The sequence below is a fragment of the Lathamus discolor genome, chromosome Z (assembly GCF_037157495.1).
Source record: "Lathamus discolor isolate bLatDis1 chromosome Z, bLatDis1.hap1, whole genome shotgun sequence".
Taxonomy (NCBI): domain Eukaryota; kingdom Metazoa; phylum Chordata; class Aves; order Psittaciformes; family Psittacidae; genus Lathamus; species Lathamus discolor.
Window position 1 is genome coordinate 26,709,795 of NC_088909.1, and position 12,261 is coordinate 26,722,055.

The following is a 12,261-nucleotide window of genomic DNA, read 5'->3' on the forward strand; positions in this document are numbered from 1 at the left end:
GCGTGGCTCGCATTTCTAAAAAAAGAGAGGTTTGGGTTGAGTTGTACACGAGACACAACACTCCAGCCCTCGCTTTGTTTCTTACATCGAACGACAAGGACTTTTGGGCCGCCCTCCCCAGGCCCACTTCCCATTCTCAGTGCACTGCTGATGTCACTGTTCCAGCTTGTGCCTGAAACTTTCCAAGGGGAACCTGGAAGCTTTGTACAATTTTGAGTGATGAAAAGAATCTTCTGGTTTGCAGGAAGATGTGAGGCTGTTGGGTGTTGTGTGTGATGGTTGAATACCAGACCAGTTCTCAAACAGCTGATCGACATGGGCCTTTTTTAGAGCTGTTATTATTGGGTTTCAGATTTATCACAGCCCAAAAATGGAAACGGATCAGAATGCTCCAGCCAGACACCCATGTTTTTTCAGGCTCCTGCAGTTTCCGGAAGACAATGTCTGAGCTGGTCAGCACTAGTGACAGACGCAGAAAAGATTTTGCCCCCTGAGACCAAATCTTTAGCAAAAAATACCCGTCTGTCAATAACCACGCTGCCGAAAGGTGGTGAGGAGCCTGAATTCTGTGCTGTGGAACAGCCAGAGCCGTGCTGGGCTGGGCTTCGAACACCATGGCTGCTGTTCCAAAGAGCTGGAAATGCAGCTGCTGGTTCTCCTTGCTAAAACCAGGTCCAGATAGTGCTGAATCTGCTGCGACTTACAGGCATCACTCTGGGCAGGAGAGTAAACACAGGGAAAACTGATAGTGGAGAAAACAGGCACATTGGCATTTGTGAAATACTGCCTGCCTCTCCCTTTTCTCCCTCACCCCTCAAGTGACAGTTTAAGCCACAGGCATGGAGGGAGGAGGGCAGGGCTGGTGCATACCCCACTTTTCCCATTTAATTCCTCTTCTAGGCGCATCCTTATCCCTTCCTGTGATGTTTTCTGGCTGTGTTAACACAGGAAGAAAGGGTTTGTGCCTAAAAACTATGCTCAGCTTTTAGCTTGGAGGCTGCCTGTGGTGGCGCTGCACTGGGCAGGAGCATTTGTGACCTGTAAGCCCATCCTGGTCCCCTGCCCACTCCTGGGGTGCCAAGAAGGGAGTGGGGCTGACCAAGGGGGGGACGACCTTGTTCATGCCAAAATCCAACTTGGTGCCTTAAAACTCTTCCACCTTTAACAGCTGAAGCTGCAGCAGAGGGAAAGGCTGTCCAGGGGGAATATGGGACTTGTTGCCTTTGCCCGTGATCTTTAAAAGCATGAGCAGAGCCCATAGTAAAGGGCTCTTTACAAATAAAAATGGTTTATTTGATCTGAAACCTCAGAGGGAGTCTTCCAGTCTTCCTGTTACAGAATCCCAGACTGGTTTGGGTTGGAAGGAACTTTAAAGCTCATCCAGTTCCAACCCTCTGCTATGGGAAGAGACATCTTCTGCTAGACTGGGTTGCTCAAAGCCCCGTCCAACCTGGCCTTGAACACTGCCAGGGATAGGGCAGTCACAGCTCCTCTGGGCAACCTGTGCCAGGGCCTCACCACCCTCACAGGGAAGAACTTCATCCTAAAATCTTCCTAAAATGCCAGATCTGGTCCTGGTGTAAATGATGCCAGCAGAATTAGATGGAGGTAAACCTGATCAGGCCTGTAACTTCCAGGTTATTATGTTGATAGTAAGCCTGGCATTAGGGTATGGGGGTGAAAATTAAGTGACAAAACCCTCTTTCAGGTTAAAGCCACTCCCCCTTGTCCTGTCCTTACAGGCCCTTGTCCAAAGACCCTCTTTAGTAGCCCCTTTAGGCACTGGAGCTGCTCTAAGGTCTCCCCTTACGGAGCCTTCTCCTCTCCAGGCTGAACCAGCCCAGCTCTCTCAGCCTGGCTCCAGAGCAGAGCTGCTCCAGCCCTTGCAGCATCTCCATGTCCTCCTCTGGACTCGCTCCAACAGCTCCACGTCTCTCTTGTGTTGTTGCCCCAGAGGTAGATGCAGGACTGCAGGGGGGGGTCTCCTCAGAGAGGAGCAGAGGGGGAGAATCCCCCTCCCTCAACTGCTGCTCACACTCTGGGGATGCAGCCCAGGACACCCGTTATTACCCTATCTCCACATCAAAACTATAAATATCCCTGACGCCTGATGATGTGACTGCCAAACGTCAGCTGAGGCTGCTCATGGTACGTTGGGTGCCAGCCGCGGCAGTTCCAGGGTGGAACGGACGACTGCTTGGGTGGAGCAGGGGAGCGTCGGTGCGATGCTGCCAGCCCCGTGCCCTGAGCTCTTCTGGCAGCTGCCGGGGCAGCACCCTGCCCCGGGGCTGGATTCGGCACCAGGAGCACCCGCAGCAGCAGGGCAGGATGAGCCCCGCCGGTCTCCAGGCAGCGCAGAAACCGGTGGGTTTGATTCAAAACTATCCACCAAAGTTCCGTTTTCGCTGCTCCCGGGTGGATAACGCGGAAACTCGTTTCCCAGCCGCATTGCACGGGTTTTTTTAAAAGCTGCTTTCTGTTGCGAAGAGCCCAAGAGCCATCTGGGAAGTTTTGGGGTGGATCCTTGTGGGTTTGTTTAATCCGAAAGGCAAGATGCTGCTCCGGGGGTGGCCCAGGCATGGCCGCGCCCCCCCCAGACATCACCGCCCTCCCTCCTTCCCCCGTTACCGTGGCCGGGGCGGCGGCGGGAGGCTGTGAGCCGCGGCCCCGCGGGAGCTGCTCGGCCCCGGCGGCGAGTACCGGGGGTGAGTGAGAACCGGGGTGAGTGAGAACCGAGGTGAGTACCCGGGGGGGAGGAGCGGGGTGTGAGTACCGCGGGTGAGTACTGGGCGCGCCGCGGAAGTACCGAAGCATGGAAGGGGTCAGGAGCGGGACCCGGCGATGTCTAAGCCGAGCCCCCGGCGGTATCATCCCCCGTGGGGCCGGTGGGTAGTGCCATCAACGGGGAATGCACCGACAGAGACCGGAGACCTCGGGCATCCCAGAAGTAGCATGGCGCTGGCCAGCAGGAATCCCCTGGGGACCTGCAACGCAGTGTGTGTGTGTGTGTGTGTCCTCGGCTTGTTCTGGGAGTGTGTGGTGTCCCTTCTGCCCTCCATCCCCTGGGACAGACCTTTCATCCTCTGGGACAGACCTTCATCCCGTAGGACAGACCTTCCAACCCCTCGATCACACCACCCATCTGCTGGGACACCCTCCCTCACCCCCTCCTCCCAGTCACTTCACACCCCGTTCCCTAGCCCAGGCCACTCCATTTCTGCACTGTGTAGAACTTGTCCCTCCCATTCTCACTTCCCTCTGCATCCGCTCCTAACGCTGACAACCGGGCGCACAACCCTTAGGCAAGCGCTGGGGCCATGTGGCTTTGCTCCCCGTTTGGTTGGGGTTTCTCCTGGCAGCTGCTGCTTCTCCTCCGTCATCGAGTTCCAGAGCGATCCAGTGAGCTGGGAAGTGCAGAAGTGCTTCTTGGGGGACTGTTTGCAGCCTGATGTTGTTCTGGCTGGTGATGATACCCTTCATGCAGTGCAGTTCTGAAGGGACTGAGGGGGTTCATGCTCACAGATGGGCTGCCCCTCACTCCTCCGTGCCCAGCAAGACCTCGTCCCCCATGACTGTGGTGAACAGAGCACTGCTCTCAGCAGCATGGGGTGCCTGGAACATGGCAGGCAGGGAGGTGTTTTCCTATCAGCTCCGCCACCCTGAGGACTTGATGCAATAAGTCTTTGGGTGAGTAACCCTTATTTAGGCAAGTGGCTGGATTCAAGCCAGCCAGGCTGAAGGACTTGGTGGGTGAGCACACCCTTTGGAGCAGGTCACTGCATGGAGGGTGGAACACGAGCTGGAGGTGAGATGAGAGCTCAGCTTTGGTAGCAGAAACATCTCTGAAGGGCTGGGTCCTTGCTGCTGACTCCCCAAGAGTCTCAGCTGTTTCTTGGGAAGGAATTAGAAGGATCCCTGTGAACCTTGAGCCCCAGGTTTGAAACTTCCTGGACATGCATTTGAACCTTGCTGGGGAAGCTGGAGTCAGGAACAGGCCAGTGCAATCACAGCCCAGGGGTGCTCAGCTCTGATATTGTTCCCGTATCATCAGCACCAGCCTCCTCCTGCAAGCCCCCCAGGTACCAGGCTTTTATGCTGGCATGTGATGCCACTGGACTTCTCTAGGGTCAGAAAATGTTTTATCATGGGCCAGAAATCCCGCTGAAGCCTGTTGGGGAGCAGGGAGCAGAATGATGGGAGGAGAAAGGCTGGAAACAAAAGCTCTGGGCATGTGGGAAGGATCTGTTGTGAAGAACTGATTCGGTGGAGGATATTTTACTGGAGTAGCCTCAGGGAAATGCTGCATTTGCTTTGGTTACAGCTGAATGATAGCCTGGGACATACATTTTCTGATGATGTGCATGTCTTTCTCTGTTGTTGCCTCTGGAGCATCCCTGCTGGGATAATGTGAAGGGAAGACACTTGGTGAAGCTTCCCAGTGTCCTCAAAATTGCACCTACTTGCAGTGTAGACAACCTCAGCACTTGGTGGGGATTATGGAGTATGTGAGCAGTCCTGGAGCTGCTTTTCTGGTTCCTGGAACCCCTCACCACTCAGAGATGGGGTTTGTTGGCACCATTGGCATATGCTGCACCATTCCCGGGGCCTGCTTTGGCGGGGTGACAGTTTGCATCTCTTGAATGCTGCAGACATTGGGGCTGTAGCAACGTGAGGGTGGCAGCACCGTACAACTGCTAGTTTTTGAGATGTGGCTGTGATGCTTCTCCCTCCCCACTGCCTTTCTGAGCTTGATCTCAAGAGAAATGACTTAATCCAGAGTTGCACCAGCCTGTCTTGCCACAGGGACGCCTTTCCTCCTGGGGTCTGCACTGGTGGACAGTGAGGGATCCTGTGCAGGGTGCTGGCAAGGCAGTGCAGTCTGTAAAGCCGTTGGTTGTGGGGTCGGGTTAGGGTCCGTGCTGGAGGAGGAGGCCACAGGTCCTGGAACCTGGGGTTTCCAGTGTGGAAAAATCCAATTAGGGCTCAGCCACAGGAGTTGAGCTGTGGGTGAAGCTGCTCCTTGCCCTGGGGCAATACATCAGCCATGCAGTGCCCAGCATGGTCTCTGCTCATCTGCCCATGATCCTCCTTCCTCACCCCAGAACAGTGGGGTTACGCAGTGCTGTTGACACCCCATGACTTACCAGCCTGCTCTGGTTGTGTACTGGAATTGCACTGGCTTTGTTCACCTTTTAGCAGTCTCAGCATGGTGTGTGAAGAGTCTGGGAGGAACAACAACTTCTCTTGCTCCCGTTACACCCGGTGGAAAGAGTTTCCCACTGACTTCAGTGGAAACCTCTCCCTGGGGAGCACTGGCCGGAGCCACTCATGCTGCCGTAAATCAGGGCTTGTTCTCCGGGAGCTGCCAGCGTGCCGAGAATGTAATACTGGGTAATTGAGGAGCAAGCCATGCTTGCAGTCTCCTGTCCTGGTTCAGGGTTGCCAGCTCTCATAAGGAACTCTTTATGTGAGAGTCTTGGATGGCGTTCAGAGCCAGGGTGAGCAGAGAGGAGAAGAAAAGGTAAATTTTCTGGTGCAGTGGAGGAGCTGGGCACAGGGCACAACCACAAAACAGCAGGAAGAAAGAAGGACTGGACACTTTCTCCCCCTGAAATCTTACAACTTGTATTTTAAACCCCCTGTAAAATATTTGTCGAGGGACCTAAGTCATCACTTTTTGCTGCTTTGTCTCAGTTTCCTGGCTGCTGCCTTTGCAAGGTTACTTGTTTGGATCACAGGAGCAGGGGATAAAGTAATTCCTGGGAACTCAGGTGGGTTTGATTATAGGAATAGCATTAAAGTGTCAGGAAAACAAACAAGTGTAGTACTTAGCAAGAAGGACTTCACTTTTTATTTGTCTGCTGCTTTTGCTAAGGCTTTGTGTTTGGGCTGTCAGATTTTCTGCCTGTAGCCAGCAGGAAAAAGCTCTGTCTAGGACAGTCTCCTTCCCCCCAGCCCTGGATTGTCCATCATCACATGATTTCAGAAGCTGAGGACTTAGGAAGAAACATCAGCTGTCATAAGCCTGATTTTAAAAATAAGACAAGCTGGGAACATAAGTTCTGCTGTTGAACAGTAAGTCCAGGGCTGTGCAGCCATTTAAACCCAGGTTTATAATCCCCTGAGCAGAGTCTAAAGCTGTTGGGAAGGAGCTGAGAATTCATCAGGCATAGTTCTCATTATAACATACCACATTTTGGAGAGGGGCTTTGGACAAGGGCCTATAGGGACAGGACAAGGGGGAATGGCTGGCTTTAACCTGACAGAGGGGAGATTGAGATGAGCTCTTAGGCAGAAGTTCTTCCCTGTGAGGGTGCTGAGGCCCTGGCACAGGTTGCCCAGAGAAGCTGTGGCTGCCCCGTCCCTGGCAGTGCTCAAGGCCAGGTTGGACGGGGCTTGGAGCAACCTGCTCTAGTGGAAGGTGTCCCTGCCCATGGCAGGGGCTTGGAACTGGATGAGCTTTAAAGTTCCCTCCCAACCCAAACCATTCTATGGTTCTGTGATTCTATGAGATTTTGTTTTGCTGGCAGTACATATCCATCTAAGGGTGAAGCTTTACCCTTAAGGTGAAGGGCAAACATCTCCCTGCTTGTGGCAGGGAGATCAAGGGGCAGCATCTCCCTGCTGCAAAAGGAGGCCTGTAAAATTCTTTAGGAAAAGATTGGATCATCACCTCCATGCAGGGTGAAGGTGGCCTCCAGCCTGTGGGGACATCAGTGTTATTCTGTGTGGCTTGGTGTCAACGTGCCAGGTCAATGAACATTACGCATAAGTACCCATTAATTAATATTTAGTTATGTTGTCAGGGGATAGGCTATGGGAATGGAATGGTGCCTGTGGTGGAGGGATCTGCATGCTGTTCACTGCTGGGGCTGTTGGCAGGGCCTTTCTGGCTGGCACGCATGTGATTTTGGGATGTGTTTATATTAGAAAGCAGTTAAAGATGTTTCTCGTCCCATAAGTGATGATTTCTTAATCCATCTCTCACGTGAGCTGTGTGGTGCTGGCTGGAAATAAGAATTCAGTTAAAATTCAGAAAGCCAGCATTTCTGTTTTCAGTAACTCAGAAATGCCTGTAACAGCCAGAACACATCAAGTACGCTGTGAGTGCAGGAGGTTCCCCTGCACCTGCACGGAAGCTGCGCTGCCTGTGTGTCCCTCAGGGGCTGCTCTGCTCCCTTCCACTTCACAGGGTCTGCCTTTAATGAAACCAACTCTTTCCTCCAAATCTGGTGGTTAAAACAGATACACTCCCCCTCATTATAAGGCCATGCCCAGCTGTTTGATGTGATCACCATGATGCACAACGACAACATGATCTTTTCTGCCCTACATCACAAATTTCCCTAAATTGGGCCCTAGAGGAAGTTTGTAGTCAAGGGGAAATGCGCAGTCAGCCAAATCTGGGCTTGCCAGCGGAGATTTGGATGGGATCTCCCTGGGTGGCTTGTCCATCGCTCCTGCCTTGCCCTGCCCCTCTCTTGCCCTTTCTCTATGTCTGAGCAGCAAGACCAGAGCTGCTGCTGCTCTGGAAACCACAGATGCGTTTGTGAGCAGCGCATGCCGTGGGTGCAGGATGTGCAGTGAACACAGGGAAGCCATGACCTCTGTGCAGCACTTGGTTCTCCTGCTCTTTGGGTTCGCGATTTCTCGCTGGTGAGTGGTTTTGGATATTTGGAGACAGCATAATGACATTTTCAGACTTCATCTGTTTGGAGAACAGAATCCTGTTGCCCTTTGTTCCTTGCTGCCAGGGCAGCTCTGCTGGAGGACACTGGGTCATGGAGCAGTGACCAGGCAGCAGCTGTGTCCCTGCAGTTGCAAGGGGACTGTCCCCCACCCTGGAGGGACCACTGAGGGTCTATCACTTTTCCCAGTGCAGCACAGAGCAGTGAGGTGTGAGGAGGTTTGTAGAAAGCAGAAAGTGGGATGTCTCCATCCTCTCTGGCTGTGGTTGGATGGCTGTGTGCCACAGCCGAAGCTGGGGCCATGGTGCCAGCAGAGCAGCTGGAGCCTGTGAGGTCTTCACAAGGGCTAAATGCCATTGTTGGTGATGCATGAGCAGCAAAGGAGCTCAGCCAGTGTGGTGGACTGTAAATAATAATGTCTCCTAATCCCCTTTCCCTTGAGAGTCTCATGTGCTGGACCTCTGATGTGATTACAGTGGTATTACAGTGTGATAGATGATGTTGTTATGATACCTGTCTGTCCTGATTCTATGGAGCACTAGCAAAGCTGACGTTCCAGCACTTTGGTTATGAATGGAGAGATCCCAGTCCATCCCGCAGCATGCACTGGGAAGTTGCAGTCTGGCCGGGGATGCTCAGTCCCATGGCCTTGCCCATGCCTGTGCCTCCCAGTGGGTCCTGCCTAGGTTCCCCTGGCCAAGCAGGCTTTCATGGTGGACACCCCACCAGGGTTGGGCTGCTAAAGTGCACCCTGGGCCATCCTGCAGTGCACCCATGGGTAGGACAGGCTACTCCAAGGTTCCTTTCCACACACCACACAGCTCCTTGCCACCAGCCCACTCCTTGAGCAGGGACAGGGGTACTGCTGGGAAGTCCCTGGAAAGGTTTATTGCTGCTGTGGGTTCCTTTTCACCAATCAGTCATCCCAAGCAGAGAAGCAGGGGTCTTTTCCCCTTCATCCGGCTGGAAAATCTGGGTGGGGCTCATGAATCCCTGGGTTGGAGGTGCATATTGTAAGGCTACAGAGGGAGCAACAGCATCTCCACGGGCAAGTCCTTCTGCATGGGAAGTGCTCCTTTCTTCAAGTTATGACCCCAGATTTACTGATGTGTAGGTGTGGCTCATATGCCATTATCCATCTGGTTGCTCTCTGGAGAGGGATCTCCCACTGGGTGAAACTCTGTCTGCATGGTCAGAGTGGGATCCTGGTGTTCCTGCCCACCCTGTGCTAGGACTAGGGTGCTGGGATCAAACTGGCCTAACTCCAGCCACGCGGTAGCCACAAAGCTGATTGCCACAAGTGTCCTGGGAGCTGGAGGAGAGGATGCTGTGGCCTGTTTGAGACATGGAGAAGCCCTGAGGAGGCCGGCCGCTCTTGGGACTGCTGAGGGAGCTGGGGCTTTTTCTGCCTCATTTTCCAGGTGTGGTTCTGCATTGCTCATCCCACTTTCTGCCCAGTTGTGCTGCAAATCCTGTCTCTCTCCCTTCCCTTCTTCTTCACCACCCCAGCCTGTCTGTCCTGGGTGCTGGGTGGTATTTAATATCTTCTTTGATGATCTGGATGAGAGGATCGAGGCCACACTCAGTAAATTTGTAAATGACACCAGGCTGGGCGGGAGTGTTGATCTGCTGCAGGATAGGAAGGCTCTGCAGAGAGATCTGGACAGGCTGGATCGAGGGGCCAAGGCCCATGGGATGAGGTTCAACAAGATAAAGTGCCAGGTCCTGCACTTGGGTCCCTACAGCCCCGCGCAAAGCTTCAGGCTTGGGGAAGAGCAGCGGGAAAGCTGCTCATGGAAAAGGACCTGGGGAGTGCTGAGTGACAGGGCTGAACAGGAGCGGCTTGTGCCCAGGCAGCCAAGAAGGCCAAAGGCATCCTGGCCTGTATCAGCACCAGTGTGACCAGCAGACCCAGGGCAGTGATGGTCCCCCTCTACTGGCGCTGGTGAGGCTGCACCTCAAATCCTGTGTTCAGCCCTGGGCCCCTCACTACGAGAAAGACATTGAGGTGCTGGAGCGGGTCCAGAGAAGGGCAACAGAGCTGGTGAAGGGCCTGGAGCACAAGTGTGATGGGGAACGGCTGAGGGACCTGGGGGGGTTTAGTCTGGAGAAAAGAAGGCTCAGGGAGACTTTATCGCTCCCTACAACTGCCTGACAGGAGGATGGAGCCAGGAGGTGGCTGGTCTCTGCTCCCAAGTAACAAGGGATAGGGCAAGAGGAAACAGCCTCAAGCTGCACCAGGGGAGGTTTAGACTGGAGATTAGGAACCATTTCTTCCCCAAAGGGTGTTCAGGCATTGGAACAGGCTGCCCAGGGCAGTGGTGGAGTCAGCGTCCCTGGAAGTGTCCACACACCGCGTAGATGAGACCCTCAGTGCCATGGTTCAGTGGTGGCCTCGACAGTGCTGGGGAACCGTTGGACTTGATGATTTCAAAGATCTTTTCCAACATAGCTGATTCTGTGACTCTGCAGGTGGTTCCTGGCCCACTTGTCTTCATCCCTCCCAGGAGTCAGTAGTGGTTTGAGGTGGGAGCTTCATGCAAATGTAGCTTTGGCCTGACTCAGAGCAGTCCTTGGACACTGGTGTGTGGTCTCAAGGAACACCTGGGCTTAAAAAAAAAGGTTTTACATGCCAATAGAAGCTCAATGTTTTTACAGCCCCTGGAGCTTCCTGATTTCGGTTTTGAATGAGCACTTCACAGTTACATTGTCAGCCTGGCCCCACATCCCTCAAATGGTGTCATTATGGAGGTGCTACTAGTGGCATCTCGGCCAGTGGTGGGGAGATGCCACTGCATGCGGCAGGATGGGCTTGTCCTCAGTGCTGGCAGCCCGGGTGACCGCATCAGCTGGAGCTACATTGGCTTGGTGGGGGGGTGGTTTGCCCCGTGACCAGCTCTGGCACCCACCTGCCCTGTCCTCAGGCTCTGGAGGAGCCTTGTCACCAGTGCTTGGAGGAGCACAGATGGATGTGTTTGCACTGAGGATCAAAGGAAGTGCAGGGGCTGTTTTTTTGGCAGGTGGTGGGTGCTCTACCGTGTCAGGAACAGAGGGAATTTCCTCATCTTCCAGCCCTGGCACACCCCATGAGTCCGAATGTGGTTTGGAAAGATCTTCCTGGAGTGGGACCTAAGCATCACAGGCGTGGGACAGGAAAGGGTTGCCCTTTGTTGAGCGATGCCCTCCAGGGTAGGAGAATTGGGCTGCCTGGGTCAGGGAGGACACAGGATCAGTCCCACTTTCTTGGCCAGCCCTGATCTTGCTGAAAAGTGCAGTTCACCCCGTCAGGACCCCACGGTGAAGTGTTAAGGTGGTGCTGCAGCTGGGTGGGTGTGTGGAGCTGGGGACATGGGGGGAAGCAGCCCTATGCTTCTTGCTTTCCCCAACTGCCTTTAGAAAGGGTTTTGAAGATGCTGGGTCAAGCATTGTGTTAATCCTGCTCCAGACTGCCTCAGCTCCTTACAGATGCCCAGCTTGCCAAAGCTGAAAATTGAAATTCAAATCCAAATTCAAATTGACATAGAGGTATCAAACCACAAAAAACATGTTAGAATAGTGTTCCAGACCATTAAAGCTGCCTTTCACTTGCCCACGATAAATTCATGTGGCTATTGCCAAATGGCATTGTACTGTATTAAAGCAAAGCGGAGATCACAGTGAGGAGGCAGATAGTGGGACATTTCAACTCAGTGAAGACCTCTTTCCATCCAAAACCTTTTTCTCTTGAAAATGCCTGAATGCAAGAAATGCCACTGGGATGGACTTGTGTTTGGTGCCTTGGTCTTGCACTCTGGCTTATCCTCATTTTCTGCCTCAGTTTATCTCTGTTCTCTGCAGAAGCTAGAGAAGAGGGGCTTTTGACAAGGGGCTGTAGTGACAGGACAAGGGAGAATGGCTTTAACTTGACAGAGGGGCTTTGTGACAGATGAGCCATGAGGACTTCTGCTTCTGCATGTTTGTCCTCGAAGTTGTGGTGGATTGGTGGCTGCCCACATGTGTCTCCATTTTGGTGTCACACCATCACTGTTCTGGTGTGGATGGGAAGTGATGGCATGAGGTGGGCTTGGTCTAGGCAAGGGGAAACAGTGCTCAGGGAAAAGTCATGGGACCTGTTTCAGTGATGTACGCATGTGTGTGCAGCCAAGGATGGGGACAGGACAAGGGGGAATGGCTTTAACCTGACAGGAGAGATTGAGATAAGCTCTTCAGCAGAAGTTCTTCCCTGTGAGGATGCTGAGGCCCTGGCACAGGTTGCCCAGAGAAGCTGTGGCTGCCCCATCCCTGGCAGTGTTCAAGGCCAGGTTGGACGGGGCTTGGAGCAACCTGCTCTAGTGGAAGGTGTCGCTGCGTGTGGCAAAGGGCTGGAAGTGGATGAGCTTTAAGGTTCCTTCCAACCCAAACCAGTCTGGGGTTCTATGACCAGACCTGGTAGATGAGGGCTTTTCTGGGGACAGCTGCGAGGAGGAGGAGGTGGGGACCGTGGGTGACTATTCCCTGAGTACAAAATGAAGCAGCAGCCACTGTGGTACTGAGGTGGCCACCAGCCATTGTCATGCCTCACCTGGGACAGGAT

General features: G+C 53.5%; 1 protein-coding gene across 2 annotated transcripts in view; it reads left to right on the top strand.

The window, feature by feature from the left end:
- Nucleotides 1-2,185: 2,185 nt before the first annotated feature.
- Nucleotides 2,186-12,261, top strand: part of CPNE2 (copine 2) — a 54,108-nt gene continuing 44,032 nt past the window's right edge. Inside the window, exon 1 of one of the 2 annotated variants that reach the window (XM_065661796.1) lies at nucleotides 2,186-2,364. In XM_065661796.1, coding sequence (XP_065517868.1) covers nucleotides 2,226-2,364 — 139 coding nt within the window. In that variant the 5' untranslated portion in view covers nucleotides 2,186-2,225. Of the gene's footprint in view, nucleotides 2,365-2,629; nucleotides 2,738-12,261 lie in introns of those variants that run through there. The other variant, XM_065661797.1, reaches the window with a different exon arrangement.